Below are 20,384 nucleotides of genomic sequence, written 5' to 3' on the forward strand. Positions count from 1 at the left end.
TCCAGCCTACCATTACATTTGCACCCCCTTCTGACCAATTTGAAATTAACCAAGATACATGTATATTACAGTGCAGAAACCCCACACTGTAAAAAAAAATCTGTGACTTCTACGGTAAAATACCGGTAGCTGTGGTTGCCAGAATTTTACCGTAAAAAATATGGTAGCAACATTTTAGGTTTTACATACTTAACTTAAATTCACAATAAAATACCGTATTTCATTAACTGATGTAATGTTAATAAACCAACATATTGAAGTACTAATATCTGTTTTGAACCATTGTAATGCACTGATAATCACCAAAAACTGGTGGTGATGAGAAAGTCACATGATGAAGCAAAGCTCATCACAAACAGCTTTTCTATGAGCTGAGGAGGGTAGTTCTTATATATAGAAGGTGCACAGTGTCATTCACACAAACACTAAACACCATCATGGTGACATACATGATACTGAAATAATGCAATAAACATTAATTTAACAACATTAGATGTAAGATTAAACACTAATGTACACAACTGATAAGAAAAACTAAGAAACATGTTCAACAAAAAAAAAAATGCAGGGAATTCTGTAAATTATGCAATGACTTTTTTCTTTTTCACTTCCAAAAACCGTATTTTTAACAGTATTTTACTGTAAAATTACATTAAATGTAATTACATTTATTCACCGAATACAGTATGGAAACTTACTGTTAACCAGTTAACAGGTTTTTGCTGTAGCATTTTTACAGTCTTTTACTGTTAAAATCACAATCATTTTTTACAGTGATAGCACATATCACATTTATGTTTTTGAAAAGCCTATTATGCTTACCAAAGCTGCATACAGTAAAAATAGTAATATTGTCAGTTATAGTAATATTATTGCAATTTAAAATAATTTAAAAAACTGTTTACTATAATGTAATGTATTTACTGTAATGGCAACATGATCCTTCAGAAATCATTCTAATATACTGATTTTCTGCTCAAAGAAAATCTTAATATTATCAGGGTTGAAAACAGTTAATATTTTTGTAGAAACCATGATACATTTTTTCAGGATTCTTTCATGAATAGAAAGTTCAAAAGAACAGCATTTATTTGAAATAGAAATCTTTTGTAACATTATACATGCATTGTAACATTTCATAAATGTATGAAATTATACATAGTATGAGTAAAATGGTAGTATGCCATTTCAGACTTAACAAATATCAAATCCTGTGTTCCGTCAGCAGGTGCTTTGTTCATAGTAAACAACAGTAGCATAATTTGCATGAACTTTGTGCGCCTCATTTGCATGAACCTTCTGCGGAAGGTAAAAATTAATTTGCAGGAAAACAATATTAATTTTTTAGATCAGGTCCTCATATTGATTGACAGTGTAAGAATCAAGTTTGCATTCGGGTTTTTGCATCTCATTTTGAAATAAAACCTCGGGATACTCATTTCAGACCGATGTGTCAGAACAACATCTTCAAAAGACTGATGCAGCCGTTTCACACAATGTTCTGACCTTTTGTGAGTGTGCAGTTAATTACAATTCTTCCACTATTTGAATAGTTGTGAAGTTGAGCTTCATCAAAATAATACACAGGACATGACGATGACAAGCAGAAAGAACAGACCAATTAAAATGACTCAGTTCCACTGTTAAGGCATTGATTTCAATTCATATAGTATGACGATGCATGAAAAAGACACTACTTTGAACATGCTGTACCTGAATTTTTGTAAATATCTTATGAAGTGCATGCATTCCGTTTCAATTTTCTGGACAAGGTTTTTTCACTAGGATAAACGTTACAGACGGTCAGGATCAAAGAAGTGAGTAAAGGCGACTCACAGTGCTCTGATCAGAAGATGAATGGGAGCTTGTCCTCACCGCCAAGCGCAATGATGCCACGATGCATTAACATTTTATCAAAACACCAATATCCCAAACCAAACTCTCAGACTTGCAACCGTTCAATGTCAAGATTTGTTTGGCCTGAGTTGAATATTTAAAAGCCATAAGCTTTGGCTCTGTGTTAGACTGGGCTGTATGCTTGATGTTAAAATGTGTTGAAATCTAACAGATGCTCAGATGTGTGATGCAAGACAGCCAGAGAAATATCAAGCTGACCCACTCCAGAGTTGTGTAGGGTCTAAAATTAAAGTGCCCCTATTATGCCATTTCCAATATTGCCTTTCATGCAGTGTGTAAGCTGTATGTGAATGTAAACGATCTGCAAAGTTGTAAAGCTGAAAGTGGATAAATAGTTATTGTCTCCCAAAATAAAGAATCGACTCTGAAGCTGAAACGAGTCGTTAGTAATTCGAATCCCACTTCCGTGACGGCTACACGTCAGGGGGTAATACATTTGCATAATGGCTATGTTCTACGTTGACCGGCCGTGAACAACTTGACGCCCACAAACACGTCATTCTACTGACGACTGCTTCTCTAATCTCGGGGAGTTCAACGCGGAGCATAATAGGGGCACTTTAATGCTTTGCCTCACCTGCTGATGGTGGGTAATCTGAGAAAAATTACCATAATTATTTCCTTCCAGTCATGAAACTGCAATTTGGATTTTTTTGAGAGAAAAAAAAGGAATTACATGTCTGTTTTTAGGCAGTCATTCTGGTGGTTTATTACAAGTTTGGAGGTGTTTACTTTAGTAAACAGTTTGAATCGATTTTTTTTAATGGAAGCTTGTTTCCGCTGTGGAATAAGATAGCCTAAATATTAAAGATAATTTAATTAATAAGATAATATAATTAATAAATAGGCAATATAAAGATAATTGCGACTTTTATATCTCACAATTCTGACATTACATCTAATAATTCAGACTTTTTTCTCAGAACTGCGAAATATTAAGTCTTTAATTGTGAGATATAAACTCGTAATCACGAAAACAGTCAGAATTGTGAAAGAAAAAGTTGCAATTAGCTTTTTAATTTTTTATTCTGTGGTGGAAAAAAACTGACTTTCGAGATATAAACTCAGAATTCAGAGAAAAGGTTAATTTCAAGATATAAACTCAGAAATGCAGATCGTAAACTCGGATTTGCAAGAAAAAAAGACAGAATTCTGAGACTTCTGATATTTTGTGATTCTGAATATTTCTCTCGCAATTCTGATATTACATCTCATAATTCAGACTTTGTTTTCTCAGAATTGCGAGATATAAAGTCAGAATTGTGAGATATAAACTCACAAATTCTGAGAAGAAAAGACAGAATTGTAAGATGTAAACTCACAATTGCAATTGTATTACTTTTTAATTCTCGCAATTCCAAGTTTATTTTGCAGAATTGTGAGATAAAACAAAAATCACGATCACCTTTTTTTATCCCATGCCGGAAACAAGATTCTGTACCTTTTGAAGCTCTTTGCATTGATGAAGAAAATATCTGATCTAACTAGATGACTCAACTCAAGGGCAGCACTAAAAACACCACAGTTGTGCATGTGCTATTCCATAATTATGTTTCAAATAATGTTTCCGGCCAATGGAGACATTCTCATTTATTTATTCACCAAAAGACATTTTTACTCACATTTTGGACATTGATCATATGCATTATGCATTTCATTTAATCTCTGGGTAGTGATTGAACTGGAAAAAGGGAGGGAAAAAAAAAAACTCCACAACAATTTGATTTTTTGATGGTTTGTGAGGTAAAAAGATGACAGTTTAGGACTTGAGTTTCCAATTTCACTCTGTTTAAAGTTCAAAAAGATGTCAATTACTGAGTAATTGTTTTTTATGTCACGGTTTGTTCTCGAAATCATTTTTCCACTTTGCTGCCCTTTACCTAAGGATCTGGCTGTTTTGCCTGTGCACATGGTTTAAATGTAATACAGTCAAGGTCCAGTTGAAAAGCATGATGCTCGAGTACAGTTAATTCTCTTGAAAAACATAGGATCTGTTTCCCATCTTCAGTGGCCCTGTGGGAGGAAAATAATTATGAAATCATTTGACATTTGAACTGGAAAAGAACAAACAGCTAGTGCTTGTGTTTTTGTGTGCTCTGGTACATGTATCAGTGCGTTGTTTATGCACATTATGTATTTTTCTATCATCGCACGTCTTGAGTGACATTAGAGGGATTATGCTGAAATGTTTCTCAGATGTGTTTGCGTCTGCAGTGTCTCAAAGGGTTCTTTTCAATCATCATAAGTACATGAGATTCACGTACACTACTGTGTCTAATCCCCTGCAGCATAACATGCGTGTTCTTTATTAAAACAACCACAAACTGAACCATAATTCTGATCCAGACCTGAACTATTATGCCAGATTGTGCTGTGTGTGTACTGTACTGCTCACTTAGTTTTTCACTTATTTTAATTAGTAGTGCTTGCTAAAGCCATTCCCAGGGTTAGGGGTTTAAAGAGACATGAATGATTGATATGAATGATATCTAAAATCATGCAGCATGTTGGAGGTGGGATATTTCTTTTCTACGTGATAGGAATTTTTTCATTGCTCCAGGGGGTTAATAAAGGCGAAGATGCGTGTTCTTTATTAAAACAACCACGAACTGAACCATAATTCTGATCCAGACCTGAACTATTATGCCAGATTCTGCTGTGTGTGTACTGTACTGCTCACTTAGTTTTTCACTTATTTGAATTAGTAGTGCTTGCTAAAGCCATTCCCAGGGTTAGGGGTTTAAAGAGACATGAATGATTGATATGAATGATATCTAAAATCATGCAGCATGTTGGAGGTGGGATATTTCTTTTCTACGTGATAGGAATTTTTTCATTGCTCCAGGGGGTTAATAAAGGCGAATCAATGCATTTGTCTTGTCCATATTTAAAACGTTATAAACTGTAATCTCTAGCTTCCGCTAACTGTCGTACATGCGTTCATGAGAGTGGTGTCCAGCGGATCACGCAGGATGTAGGCATAGCATAAGCTCCGGTGAGAATATGCTAGTCTCGCGAGAACCAAGATTTGTTCACAGCAAAGGAAAGCCAGTCTTCTCTTGGCTTATATCGAAATCCTCTGACCATTTTCCTTTACAAATCCTCGTTTTGTACTTCTAATTTGTGACTGGTGTTTTGTTTTGCTCTCTTCACTGCGCTTCTGCATTCGTCACCGTGTTCGCCTAACCTCATCCTCTGGAACGCCATTCTTTCATGAACGCACATACGACAGTTAGTGTAAGCTAGAGATTTACGGTTTATAAAGGTTTTCTTACACAAATGCATCGATTCACTTCAGAAGGCCTTTATTAAGTCCCTGGGAGCCGTGTGGAGCACTTTTTATGATGGATGGATGCACTTTATTGAACTTTAAAAAACTAGACCCCCATTCACTGTCATTATAAAGCTTGGAAGAAGCAGGACATTTTTAAATATGTCTCCGATTGTATTGGTCTGAAAGAAGAAAGCCGTATACACCTAGCTTGAGGGTGAGTAAATCATAGGGTAATTTCATTTTTGGGTGAACTATCCCTTTAATATTATTATTATATTTTGCTCATTTCTAATTTGACTAAATGTGACCATAGATTTTTTAGTTTGAATTAAAATGCAGAATTTATTTTTGAATTTTTAATTAAAATTTAAATGTTTAATTACATTTTCATTTTAATTACACTAATCGTATTTGTTTGAGTCAGAGGTATTAGTTCCTGTGTTGGGTCAATGCCATTCATCAAACAGGACGTTCAGTGAGACATCGAAATGCTTCAAACTGAGCATGATAAGCTGACTAACTGCATTCTCCACCCACATGGAAATGGTAGGCGTGGGAGTTTCTCATATGTGGCTTTCTCAAAGATAATCCTGATTGTTAGAGTTTTTTGTCTTTAGTATCATCTAAGTACTTTTAAAAATTAAAGATCATATACTGATTGGTCTAGGTGATCTAAAGGAAATGCAAGCACTTAACCACAACCACTAATGAATGCACTTAATATAATAAGTCCTCTCTGGTAGACAATTAATCTCTTTTTTTCTGCATTTCATTTTTGCTCTAGCTTGAAACATGGTATTGTGTATAGCTGGCTCTTATAGTAAATTGCCTTCAATGTTCCTTGCGTTGGATAAAAGCATCTGTTAAGTAATCTTTATTTTTTAGAGCGTTTATACAATTCAGATTGTTTCAAAGCAGCTTTACAGGGATAAACAGGAAAATAATGATTCAAAGATGAAAACAAAGATCAATTCTGCTGTAAAGCATCTCTAAAAAACAATAGTGTCAAGAATTATCTGGAAAAATTAAATCGTGGTCCGTGGACCCCAAGGGAAAATTTGAGCCTTGAACCAATGTGAGATTAGTGTAAAAGTAACATTTTCCAGATCATTTGATTAACCATTGCTGTTGGCTTTAGTACAGTGAAAATGTAAATTCCAACTTGATTTGTCAATTTTATTGAAGGTTTAATATCCTGCTGTTTCCTCTGACAGTATAAGGGAGTCTTAAATATATATAGCTGCTTTTCATATAGTAAGAAATGGGAGAAAATTGCTAAATAAGTAAATGTGAAGGATTTTCTGAAGAAAATTTGAGTGCTGCTTCACAACTCAATGCCATTATGCTATGTGTTATGAATGGTTGCCAAAGCGTTTAGCTATGTGGTTTCTAAGGTGTTCTGAGTTGCTGTGCAGTTGCTAGGGATTCTAAGTGGTTTCAATGTCCATCCTTAAGGTCAAAATCCAATCACTTAGATAAATAACAGACCTCAGCAACTTGCATGGTTTGAGGGATCATTCCAATTAAAGACGCACTTACCTTTAACATCTCTGCTACATTGAGTCATTGTGAGGCTGAGTTTCCATCTCTTCTTCTTTGAAAACTGTACACGTGTCAGAGCAAATGTTCCCACCCTTTGCAGATGGATCTTCATGACCTAAGTGATCAATTTTTACAGAACCGTTGCTTTGGATGCACGAACTGAGGGTCCATAGATGTTTGTGCACTGTGTTGCAATTTAACCGCTTGAGTTTTTTGTACCCTAGAAGATCGAGGAAGGCAGTGCGATACTCAGGACTGTGGCAGTAGATGATTGGGTTCAGGCCCGAATTGGTGTAGCCGAGCCAGTTGAACAGGAGGAACACATCCTGTGATGGCACTAGAGGATCAAAAACCTTGATGATATTGAAGAAAAAGAAAGGCAGCCAACAGAGAATGAAGGTGCCCATAATAATCCCCAGCGTCTTGAGCGCCTTGTGTTCTTTCACGACATGCCTCGTTGACCTCCGGCTCAAATGATGCATTGTTTCACCTGGACTTTCACAGGAGTCTTCTGTGCATGTGCTCAGAAAGCGGAGTCTATTCTTATCGATGAGTTTCAACTGTCTGGTCGCGATGACGAACACCTTCCCATAGACAAACACCATAATAACAAGGGGCACGTAGAAGGACACCACCGAGGAGAAGACGGTGTAGGTCTTGTTCGTATGGAAATCACAGCATTCTGATTTATTGTAACATATTTCTGCCTCCTTGTAATTTGCACGAGAATAATGGTTCATGATTGGCACGAAGGAAACTAGGGACGCCACCATCCACACCGTGCAGACGATGTAGCCAGCTCTGCGCTTCCCAAGGAGGACCTTATGCTCAAAAGGTCTTGTGACCGCAACATAGCGCTCAACGGCGATGACACACAACGTCTCTATGCTGGCCGTGACGCAAAGCACATCCAGGGACGTCCACAAGTCACAAAACTTGTCGCTTAAAAGCCATTTCCCGCTGACCACCATGCTGGCGCCCAAAGGCTGGACCACACAACCCATGATGAGATCCGCGAAGGCCAGGGAGATGATGAAGACGTTGGTGGTGGTGTGGAGCAGAGGAGTGCGAACGATAGCCAGGATGACCAGCAGGTTCCCAATCACGGTGAGGAAAATGACCAGCGCCAGAGGAAGAATGAGCAGGGGCTGTGCATCATAAACCAGGCTGGAGCTGTTGGTGCTCATCCTGAGAGGAATCTTTCAGGGAAAAAAGAGAAATGGACACAGGATTGGTCAATCCCAAAGTGCTGGGTTAATGTCCTCCAAGAAGCAGGTTCCAGGTGACTTCACATTGAAGAACAATGACGGAACTTTTCCACCAGTGAGAAGGAGATATCAGCGGCTCACTCATTTCGAAAGTTTATAGGCTTTACAGACATGAGATATAATTGCATGCAAACCCACAGACTGTAAGTTAACTAGCTGGGCAAGACTTTATTTGTTTTCGTGCACGAGGAGGAGGAGTTAGGAGAACTGTGTTTTCACATATAGATATGAGAGACTTTTTAATGTCACATAACTTCTGAGATCACATAGCTCCTTCTGACCCATAATACTTTATTTGTGGCATGGTTTTATTGTACTATTTTATTGATATTTTGAGCTGTTTGCATTATTGCTGATGTTGCTAATTGTGAACATATATAACTTCACAATAACAAAGCTGTTGCTGGCTACTAATTTCAAAATATGTATTTACGTACCGAAATGAAACAGACCGATGCGGAAAGTTTCATGCCTTTGTGAAGTAATAAAGCAATTTCAGCCAGCTTACAGTCATTTGAGATGATCAAATACCTCCTCATGGCCCATAATACATTATTTGTGCCATATTTTAACCATTTTATTCTATTACTTTCTTGATGATTTCAGCTATTTCCATTATTGCTGATATAATTTAATTGTTTATCACTAATATGCATTAGCGTCAGTATAACGTCACAAAAACAAAGCTGCTGCTGATATTTTAAAATACATATTTACGTGCTGAAATGAAACAGACTGACTGACTTGAAAATGTATGCTTTATGAAGTAATAAAGCAATTTCAGCCAGCTTACCCAGACTTCTTGTCATATCAGATGATCCTCCTGACCCATAATGCATTATTTGTGCCATATGTTTAACTTTTTAATGATTTTATTGTAGTATTTGATTGAAATTTACGGCTGTTTTCATTATTGCTGTTGCCATTTTATTGTTTATACACTAATCTGCATTTTATGCAATATAACTTCACAAAACCAAAGCTGTGGCTGCTACGAACTTATTTCAAAATACATGTGTACATAACGAAATGAAACAGAAATGGAAAGTTTGATGCCTTTATGAAGTAACAAAGCAATTTCAGCCGGCTTACCCAGAATTCATGTCGTTTGAGATGATCACATACCACCTTCTGACCCATAATGCATTGCTTTTTGCTAATGTCATTTAATTGTTAACGCACTACTCTGCACAAAACAAAGCTGCAGCTGCATACTTATTCCAAATGACATCCGTGTTGAAATGAAACAGACCGACATGGAAAATTTGATGCCTTTATGAGGTAATAAAGCAATTTCAGACAGCTTACCCAGAAAGGAACTTCCTCTCTCAAATCATCTTCAATAATTTATGCTTGTCGGCAAGTTAACCCTTCTTCAAAACTCTTGTCTTCCATTATCGTGCACTTGTTCTCCGTGCACCTTCCCACGCCTCTAAATATCGATGTGAACAAAGTGTTCAGAAGGATGCAGGACGTGTGGTTTGCGGCGGGCACAGTATTGTCAGCTTCCTGTGGTAGAACTTATGGCCTTTACAGAAGAACTGCTGCAGAATGAGTACATCGCTATCAAAAATGTACAATCAACATACTAATGTATTGAACAATTGTTCACTAAATATTTAGGTTAGTGATTATGAAGAAAATTATGTATTTTGTTGAAGTTGTTTTGTATTTCTGATACGTTTCATAGCTCTTGGATCAGCCAACGCATTGCCCTGACCCTATTTACACTTAATTCCAGAATGTTGCTTGTTTCCTGTGTTGTTGCATCTTAGTTTTGGTTTTGTTTATACTGAATTCACAGCATATAGACGGTCATGCTACAGTGCAGTTCTGTTTGACAGACAGATTAGCCATCATTCATTTGCTTCCGTCTGGCAGTTCAAGCAAAGCTTGACTAAGTTTCACAACATTTCATGACGTTCGGTTTACTGCTGAAAATGACTGACTGTTTAATAGGAAAAATATTAGAGTGGCAGATTGTTTGTCAGGATGTCCATGTTACTAAGGCTACTGAAATTGTCTTAATTGCTCAAGGCGAGTAAATCGTACAGAAAACTGACTAGGGAACGTGTTGAACGTGTCATTTGCTATGTATTCTTTGATTTTGGTGTGTTTTTAATTCATATGATGACTGTACAGCACACTAGCTTGAAATTGATGGACTGTAGCCTCAGGAGAAGTTCATTGCTCACAATTTTACACACATACACGGAGAGCATGTTTGTTTCACTGGCTCTCTTTGGCTCCCCGATGATAACTTTTTAAAAAATTCAGAAACTTTCTTGCAAATTGACACGCATGAGGGAAAAACTACAAATTCTTGGCGAAAATTGCATCGCCTTAAGTGGTAGAGATTTATTTATGCTGTGGGCCACCATTAGCTCAGGAAAGAGAGAGCGCTTTCTGTCATAGTTGCTGTGTAACACTCATTCCCTTTATCCCAGAGTGCTCTGGGCGCTTACTGAATCTGAGATTTACAACCGTTCTTGTTTCTGGAATTTAAACCATTGCTGTCAGACAATTTAGTGGGTTGACAGAGATATTGTCTTCCATTGCACAGGCGATAAACAAAGGCTTTCATTTGCCTAAGACATTGCTGCCCATGTTGGCTCATCTGTGATACGACAAAAACCTGGACAGCACGTCTGTGCAGGTCCAGACAATCTGCTGTAAACACTAAGCTGACTCTTAGTTTTGAGATAACACAGTTTGACCAAACACACTGCATTTCCAAGATTATTGACTCGGTTCAATTCAGAGACTTTTTTCAAGATACACACACACACACACACGAGATTTGTTTGCTGGCATTATCTGTTTCCAGAGATGGGCACTCGAGTTAGTGACTCTGACTCGAGTCGCATTTTTATAGACTTCAGACTTAACTCAGACTCGACCTGAAATGACTCCAGACTTGACTCGACTCGAGTAAAAGGACTCGTGAAAATTTTTAAAGCAACTCGAGTCTTTTATCCTTAAATACTTATATAACTGATATTCAAAAGGCGGACCGCATCCGCACCCCGACATCCATCCGGACCGCGAGCCGTAACACAGCAAGTGTGCAGCGCGTCAAAACAGCGGAGCGGATCACATAGGCCTAACAAGCGCTCAGGGTCGTTTATGGTAAATATCTTTCAGCGCTATATCCTCTAGTATTTTTTTTTTCAAAAGCCAAACGCGCTTTGTTCAAGCCCTTTCAGCTCCGTGCGCAGAAAACAACAGAAAACAACAATGGTGCAAATATAGGCTAGTTATTTTTCATACTATCTATTTATCTGTCTATAATCTATGACTCCGACTGTTCAAACCAGATTTGACAAGACGTTTCTGATCCACATTTAGCATTATTAATCTGTAGGCTAAGAACATTTCAAAAGAATAATGTAGGCTAATTATAATTGGGAAAATTATTGTTAGATGGCTAGGACTTTAAACTTTGAAATTGCTAGTTATCTTTCTTTTCTGCTCAAGATGAGAACGTTTTGATTATTGTGGCTACATTGTTTTTAGATAATGCTTTTAAGTAGGCTAAAATATTAAAATAGTATAGATTTCAGGAGGAAAACCCTGAACAGAAACATTGTTTTTTTCTGTCACATGGCCTCGCATGTATCTAAATGTAAAAATGCAATCCATGTAAAAACTTGGAACTTGAATTGAATACCCTGACTTATATGGTAAAGAAATGCTTTATTTGTATGTTTTTGTAATATCTGTGTCACATATTTCCTTGTGTGTCATGGTAGATCGGACTCTTATTATAGAATTTCGTTTCTATCAGGTGTTTTCCATGAATATGATACAAATTGGTATGAAAAAAAAAAGTGGTCTTACGACTGTACTGGAATATATAAGTCATATACAGCAAGTATAATTTTGTAATATTATTATCTGAAGTAATCGTATTTCAAATACTTAAAAAAAAAATTTTTTATTACCAAACTACCAAAATTAAGAAAAAGGATTTTGCCTCACATAACTAAATTTATAAATTTATTCATTTAGTTAGTTAACAATACAATACCTGTTTTAAAGCTGTACTTTTATAGTTTTTATTAATATTTTCAGTTTTTATTTAGTCATTTTATTTATTTCATTTTTCATTTAGTAATGTTGTGTTTTGTCATTTTAGTAGTTTGTTTAAAATATATGTCTATGTATTTTGATTTTTGTATTTAAATGAGAAACTACCAAAGCAAGAAAAAGGATTTGTCCTCAAATAAATAAATACACAAACAAATAATCAAACCCTATTTTCAAGTCATTAAAAATTAATTTTTATGTTTTAGTATTTAGTGTTTATTGCTAGATAAAATATGTCCCAAAATAAAATAATTACAGATTATATAATATTTGGTTTGTGGACAGTCAACACTGACTGAAGGTTAAGCACCTCCTTTTACTTACTGTTTTTTTAATTTTATTTCTGTTTCATAAGACATACAAAATATGATAACTCCATCCAAGAATAAAAATAATAATAATCTTTGTGACACACACACACCTGCGCACATGAATATGTGCATAGCGCCACTCAGTGGTAAAACTTTAAATACACGTGTCATTTTTCCCACAATTCTAACAGATGCCACATTCACTCATATGATTCATATGTTGCACTTGATTAAATTGCGGCAGGTAGTCTGTGAAACCGGCAATCTAGAAAAACAGAGAAACTATGGCTGATCTCATATGCTTATGCAAACAGCCATGAGCAATTAGTATAATTGGACCAAGCACACATGGATGTTGTACATTAAACAAATTATACTCAAGAGTAATTACACAAATGGACCTCAATGAGTGTGCTGAGATTAAAAAAATATCCAACGAGACAACAACAGATCGATACAGTCAATACAGGTTGTTCTTTTCTCCTTTTATTTATTTGACAAACACTAAGATGTGCCAATCTATAAAGGACTCCCATTAAATTCCAAGGCAATAAACAAAAAAAAAAATCATGAATCTCATTTAAAACATCACTGTTTGGTTTTAATTGGTATTACAAACAAGGAATGTGTTTGAAATGCTGTAGGCCTGGTGTGAGAGAGAGCGTTTCACGCTAATGAACACGGCCAACGTGTTACTTTTCCCCTCCGCACAGCTCCAACAGGATCTTACGGTAATCGCCCGACGTGTCACCCTAGAACACAAACAGAACAGAGTTTCATGATGGGTTAAATGTTAGTACTGCCTTTAGTAGTGCTTTTAGTGGGGATTTTTGCGTTTGTCTGCAAAATTAGTTGAAATTAAAGGAATTATTCACCCAAAAATGAAACCTTTCTGAAAATGTATTTACTCTCAGGCCATCCAAGATGTGGATGAGTTTGTTTCTTCATCAGAACAGATTTGGAGAAATTTAACATTACATCACTTGCTCACCAATGGATCCTCTGCAGTGAATGGGTGCCGTCAGATTGAGAGTCCAAACAGCTGATAAAAACATCACAATAATCCACAAATGATCCACACCACTCCAGTCCACCAATTAACATCTCATGAAGCAAAAAGCTGCGTGTTTGTAAAAAACAAATCCCTCAAGATATTTTTAACTTAAAGCCATTGATTCCAGCTAAAATACAAGTTCTCTAAACATAATACTGCTTTCTACAGGGAAAAAGTCTTCTCGTCTGAATCAGGAGAGAAATAGGCACAGATCAAGTCAAAACAGTTCTAAACAAATATGTCAGGGATTTGATGTGAGAAAACAACAGACTCTTTCACTGGATGAAGTGTTATTATGGATTCTGGGCTCATATATTGGCTAGAAACAACGGTTTAAATGTAAAACGTCTTAATGATGGATTTGTTTCTTACAAACAATTTTTCACTTCGCAAGATGTTAATTGATGGACTGAAGTCATGTTGATTACTTGTGGATTGTTGCGATGTTTTTATCAGCTGTTTGAACTCTCATTCTGACGGCACCCGTTCACTGCAGATGATCCAATGGTGAGCAAATGATGTAATGCTAAAATCTATCCAAATTTGTTTTTATGAACAAACAAACTCATCTACACACTGAATAAGTAAATTTTCAGCAAGTTTTCATTTTTGGGTGAACTATTCCTTTAAAAGTTTGGCTTTGCTTCATCCCTGAGGTATTGTGTTAGAGTATTTGTAATATGTTGTTAATGGCTTTCGAATAATGTGTTCAGTCAAATATTCTCAGTGAATCAGCTGTGTCCCACCTTTATAAAGGAGTGAAGGGTCTTTCCATACATCTTGAGGAACTCTGCTTTGATGTCGAGCATATCGATCTCGGCACGAGCCACCATGATCCTGATCAGCACGTTATCTGTGGTGCCTAAACCCTAAGAGCCGAGAAACAAAAGATAATATGACTTTTGTACTGATCATATCCCCAATGTGTGCAAAAAGTAGATTAGTCATTGTTTTCATTTACCTTCATTGACTTGTAGAGCCTTTCAGCAAAAAATGCAGGCTTGTTTTTCATGCATTTCACTGCAAAGGTTAAGAGATGCTCTTTAGATCCCAGTATGCAATTGAAAATGTGATGATAATTGAAATATTGCAATACTCACAACTGACCTATTGCCAGAAATGCATCCTCCAGGCAGCCAGACATCTCCCTCTTTATGCTGTCTTCAATGTCCCGCCCAGAAATCTTCTGATACTCCTGAAACACTGGGAAAAGAAAAATGGTTGAGAATATGCTGGATGTAATACTACTTGAATCAACATGCAATATGCAAAGTTTCAAACGCTATAGTTGTCACATGATCTTGCACGTCTAATTCAATTAGCAGGATCTAGTTAAAATTAACAGCTAAATAAATGGTCATTTTGCTTTTTTAAATAAAATGAGTGAAGGAGGAGAAAAATATAACTAATCATGTACATGTTAATTAATCCTATATATTAAACTAACAAAAATGACAAAAACATAACAAAACTACTCAAATTAAATTGAAATTAAACTGAAAATGTAAAATGCTCATTCAAAATATTAATAAAAAATATAATAGTATATACATAATAGTAAAATAACAGTGTACTGCGCAAAATTTAAATGAACAGTATGAATAGGCTGAGATGTCTATTCCAAACAACTTTATTTACATCCTGTCACCACAAGGTGGAAGTAATGAGTCTACTTCATTGTCCCAAGGTCATTTTCCCACTGTGCTGTTTTCTACTGTTGTTATGTAAGAACGATCACTTGACTGGGAAGCAGCGTTTCTGTTATTATCTGGCCTGCACACATACCTCGAAGTAAGTGATTTCTGTTCCTCACACACAGCACTGTGAGGAACTTGACCTCATCTGTTCCCCAGTGAGCTTCACCCGCCTCGTAGATGTCCTGTTGGATGAGAAATAATAGAGAATTTTATCTGAGCAATTTCCTATTATACTGTTAATGATTAATGAACAGCAACATGACTGTTGTGTGCCTAAGGCTGAACCCCATACATTATAAAGGAGTTTGCTGACACTGACTATATATACAGAAAAATGTCCATTGAAGAATTGTAAATACAGAGAATATACAGAGGCCCAATTCGTATTTACAAACCTCAGCCAAACATAAATCTGTCACTACATTAGATAACATATAAACAATAGTTATTCTAAAGAAAGGCACCACAAGAACACTTTTTCTGTGGCCATTGTAGGTGGATTTCATAGTGAATGACTCTTATGAGCTGGTTATTATCAATATATCAAAAAAATACAGTGTAGTCTGTTTTCCGAACAAACAACTCTTATGAGCCGGTTCTTTTCAAGAATCAAAAACACACAGTGCAACCAGTGTAGTCTGAATACTCGATGAACGACTCTTATGAGACAATTCTTTTGAATCAGAAGCATGCAGCACAACCAGTGCAGTCCGATTTGTGAGAAATGGATATTTAAGTGGATAAAACACTTAAGAGAGCCACTAGTGCAGTCCAACCGATTGCCAAACAAAGGATTTGTATGAATCGTTTTTATATAATATAAGCTTATATTTTATAAGCAAATCGGCTTACAATGTTGTGTTTTTGTTTGTACTTAATGCTCTTGAAACTTCACTTAAGTCAGCTGTACAATGATGAACGCTATAGGTTTTTGTCAGAAGTATTTTATAAAAATAATTGAAAGTGTTTTTGACATGTCCAGTAGATTTGGGGGTCGCTGTTTACTGAAGCACTGCTATTGCCAAATCGCATTGGATTTGCTAAGCAAGTAATGTCAAAGTAATACTCAGTTTAAAGGGTTAGTTCACCCAAAAATGAAAATTGGCTTGTGTTTTACTCACCCTCGAAGCATCCTAGGTGTATATGACTTTCTTCTTTCAGACGAATCCAGTCGGAGTTATATTAAAAATTGTCCTGGCTCTTCCAAGCTCTATCATTGCAGTCAGCGGGTGTTGCAGTTGAACAGTCCACAAGTCGTCAAATAAAGCGCGCGCATTCATAATAAAACGTGCCTCACAAGGCTCCGGGGCATGATTAAAGGCCTTCTGTAGTGAATCCATGTGTTTTTGTAAGAAAAATATCCATATTTCAAACGTAATAAACACTTTTCTATCACTTCCGCCAACTATCAAACAAGGAAGCCGTTCCGGCGGATGACGTAGGACGGCGGCGTAGCATGATTAGTGACGAACGCGGAGAGACAACAAAACAAAACGGCGGTCACGAATTAGAAGTACAAGCTACACATACATCATACACCTTCCGCCGGAACGCCTTCCCCGTATGACAGAAAACGGAAGTGAGAGAAAAGTGTTTATTACGTTTGAAATATGGATATTTTTCTTACAAAAACACATGGATTCACTACAGAAGGCCTTTAATCACCCCCCGGAGCCGTGTGAGGCACGTTTTATTATGAATGCGCGTGCTTTATTTGACGACTTGTGGACTGTTCAACTGCAACACCCGCTGACTGCAATGATAGAGCTTGGAAGAGCCAGGACAATTTTTAATATAACTCCGACTGGATTCGTCTGAAAGAAGAAAGTCATATACACCTAGGATGCTTCGAGGGTGAGTAAAACACAAGCCAATTTTCATTTTTGAGTGAACTAACCCTTTAAGGTAATCAGAACCCATTACACCACAAAAATTGAACATGTGCTTATTACTCCAAAAGCTACTGCTAACCACACCAAAATCCTCACCTTTGCATCCTGGACGGCCTGAGCCTCGTCCACCTTGGTGCTCTCGTCGCGCCCAGCCTATAATCAAAGCAGAAAGACAATATCAATACGTCCCATATGCCAAACTATCAGGGGTCACACCTGCCCCGGCTGGACACTGTGGATGGTGCAGTTTTGCATGGCAAACGAAAGAGGTGACGAGTAAAGGCATCAAATAATCTTCTCCACAAATAAGATAATGCAGGTGATTTATTTACCGTGAGTAAAGACACCAAAACTCTCTGGAACATTCCAGATGTGTCTCCGCAGACATCGTCCTCAAGACTCTTGCCATGTTCTGCGATAATGACATCATCAGCACAAGAAAAGTAATTGAAAACAGTGTAATACAAGGAGACTAGGGCTGCACGATAAATCGCATGCGATATTTAACTCGCATCTTGTCAGTGTGTGCGCTGTAGTGTGTATGTACCTTTTTTGTAAGTAGCAATGATTTCCTTTATCTCAGCTTTGCTTCTTGAGGCCAGGATGTCAATGAGACATGCCTCCTCTGTCCCTGCACCCTGGACAAAGGTCAAAGATTTTGTGATCAGTGACTAAAATAATATTAAAAAACAATATATATATACAAACTCACAAAAAGTATTGCAGTGGTACCACTATATTCATGTATTATTTTATTTATATGTTATGGTACACCTATGTACTTCAAACAATACCAAGGTACTGTACATTACCAAAAAACCAAGTCAATTTTTTTTTAAAGATTTATTTTTGGCATTTTTTTCTTTATTACGATAGGACAGTCTATATCTGACAGGAGAAAGAGGGGGGTCGGAAAGGTCCGCGAGTCAGGATTCGAACTCGGGACCCACAGCACAACGGCGCTGTATGTTGGCACGTTGCCCACGAGGCTATCGGCGCTGACAAACCAAGTCTATTTTTGAAAAGGCATGTGAAATGCTGACAGTGATCAGAGGACACCTTATTTTTCAACGTGGAAAAAACGGACACCATCCCATGTTAGAACTAGATTTTTTTATTTTATTTCCATTGTTACCTAAATTAAAGAATGTTCACTTCAAAACAATGAAAATTTAGCCATTTAGTGGATTTTTTAGGAGTAATGCTTAATTGTGATAGTTATGTTTGTACATTGTCAAAAAATATCTGAGTACTGTCTTTTTTTACAATATTATAATATTGTTATATTGTTGTATTTGAATGGGTTAAATGCAGAGCACAAATTCCGAGTATGGGTTACCATACTTGGCTACACGTTACATCACTTTTTTTTTTTAAATTAAAGATAATGCTGCCCTGATCTGACTGTGTCAAGGCAGATCAGAGCAGCATTATATTATACTATATACACCGTATATATACACACACACACACACACACACATATATAGTGATTGGATTTATTGCGAGTTTGTCTAACAATGGTAATGCCAGTTTGTTATTTTAAGATGTGGAAGTAAGCTATATAATTACAAGTAAACTGTAAAACTATTTGAGCTACAAACCAGTGTTTAGAATTAGGATAATAAATTAATATGATATTATAAGAAATACCAGTTTGCAACATGAAGCAGCATAACGGGCTGTTTTTGGACAGTTAAAACAGCTGGAAGTGTTTGACACCAGACGCATTGCACATTCAAGTAAAAATGCTCTCATGTGAAAAATAAAATACCATAACGGGCGTTGCTTCACACATTTCCCAGTACTCACTGACCTTGATGGCGTTTTTCAGCTCATATGCGTCGTACACCGGGGCGGGCATCATCAGGCCGACCACAACCATCTCAAAGTTTCCAGTAAGCTCTGACTTCAAGCAGTCAAGCAGTTCCTGAATAGGCATTTTAAAATAGTGTGATTTACTACATGAGAAAACAGTGTTAGTTTGTTTTTAAAATAGCACAGACAGCACACAAACCCAGGCTTTTCAAGCTTGAAATCCAAACATTACTTCTTAGATATATATTTATTCATGCTTTAAGCTTCATTTCCACATCTTACATCACAGAAGAAACATGTTCTGTTGCAAACCAAAACTGTAATATCTGCTGTAAGTCTGGGTGGGGAAGGCATGTCGTCTCCACGAGACCGTCCTGAACGCTGTCCAGAACTTCCCCCACAATGACTCACACTTTCTTGCTATGTAGACAGCGCTGTAGTCAGTCAGTGTTTCCATTAACATAAGCAGCAAGACATGACCGTGACTTTTACTGATTCTGGTTTCCCTGAGTGGCTTACATAGTTACAGAGGTTTACAGATTAATCGAGGCCAGGGCAACCACCAGGAAGTGCAATAAAAGTCAATGCTGCATTCTTTATACCCGCTTCTGATAACAGTCATAAAGCAGGGATGTCTCCCGAAAGACACCGTTTGTAGATGGACTCTCTGTTCCCTCACTGTGTCCACTGTAGAGTTAATGATTGGAGCCGGTCAACAGCATCTCTTATCAGTGATTCATACTCTGCTTTGTCTATCTTCAAACTGACTACAGACTCATCAAGAATTGTCAACACTGTTATCTAATCACCTTGCGAACCGTATGTTTTATGTAAATACAACCTGGCGGTTGCTCACACCGTCCCTGCCATTAGGACCTTCCACAAAGATAAGAACACGAGTACAAGCTTCCCTAATTTCGACCAGGAAGACGTGTTGTTTTGGTCCAAAGTGAGATCTGTTAATGATGGGCTACAGAGTTTTATAGATCTTACAGCAGAGAATGGCAACTGTTGGTTAAATTAAAGTATGGAGTATATTACCTTTCCCACGCTCTGTTTGAAAGCCTCCTTGATTTTCTGCCTTTGTGCAATAGTGCGATGAGCGAGGATCTCAATGATAGTCGCCTCGTTGGTACCTGGAATTCATTTAGTTTTGGTTAAAGCAAGTTCATAAACAAATGTGATCATTTAGTCAACCTTATGTCAGTTCAAACCAATTATTTAACCATTTTGCATCACCTGATAACCACATTCTCTTTTGTCATCTTCACCAAAACACACTAGATACTAATATTGTTAAATAATAATTTACTCTCACTTTTACATTTTGCTATACAACATTTGTATTTTCATATATTTTAAAATGTAATTTTAGAAATATTTTTTCTTATTATCAATGTTGCTTTTTGGAAACCATGATAAAAAAGCATTTAAATAAATAAATATTTTGTAACATTATAAATGTCTTATTTAAAAATATAATATTATCTTAAACATATAATATATATATATATATATTTATA

General features: G+C 36.7%; 2 protein-coding genes across 2 annotated transcripts in view; both read right to left on the bottom strand.

The window, feature by feature from the left end:
* Positions 1 to 3,471: 3,471 nt before the first annotated feature.
* Positions 3,472 to 9,420, bottom strand: LOC107758613 (beta-2 adrenergic receptor-like). Its single transcript, XM_016576383.1, has 3 exons — positions 9,310 to 9,420; positions 6,731 to 7,932; positions 3,472 to 3,930 (listed from the first exon to the last, which is right to left on the bottom strand). Exon 2 carries the CDS (start codon positions 7,918 to 7,920, stop codon positions 6,745 to 6,747), a length of 1,176 nt encoding a protein of 391 aa, XP_016431869.1. The 5' UTR covers positions 7,921 to 7,932; positions 9,310 to 9,420; the 3' UTR covers positions 3,472 to 3,930; positions 6,731 to 6,744.
* A 3,457-nt stretch (positions 9,421 to 12,877) lies between these two features.
* Positions 12,878 to 20,384, bottom strand: part of LOC107758674 (annexin A4-like) — a 12,187-nt gene continuing 4,680 nt past the window's right edge. The window contains exons 5-14 of the mRNA XM_016576476.1: positions 19,903 to 19,997; positions 18,860 to 18,973; positions 17,592 to 17,682; positions 17,377 to 17,456; positions 17,141 to 17,197; positions 15,241 to 15,334; positions 14,563 to 14,658; positions 14,417 to 14,475; positions 14,202 to 14,324; positions 12,878 to 13,153 (exon numbers count right to left, since the gene is read on the bottom strand). Coding sequence (XP_016431962.1) covers positions 13,094 to 13,153; positions 14,202 to 14,324; positions 14,417 to 14,475; positions 14,563 to 14,658; positions 15,241 to 15,334; positions 17,141 to 17,197; positions 17,377 to 17,456; positions 17,592 to 17,682; positions 18,860 to 18,973; positions 19,903 to 19,997 — 869 coding nt within the window. The 3' untranslated portion in view covers positions 12,878 to 13,093. The remainder of the gene's footprint in view (positions 13,154 to 14,201; positions 14,325 to 14,416; positions 14,476 to 14,562; positions 14,659 to 15,240; positions 15,335 to 17,140; positions 17,198 to 17,376; positions 17,457 to 17,591; positions 17,683 to 18,859; positions 18,974 to 19,902; positions 19,998 to 20,384) is intronic.

The sequence above is a fragment of the Sinocyclocheilus rhinocerous genome, unplaced genomic scaffold (assembly GCF_001515625.1).
Source record: "Sinocyclocheilus rhinocerous isolate Xijiao unplaced genomic scaffold, SAMN03320098_v1.1 scaffold623, whole genome shotgun sequence".
NCBI lineage: Eukaryota > Metazoa > Chordata > Actinopteri > Cypriniformes > Cyprinidae > Sinocyclocheilus > Sinocyclocheilus rhinocerous.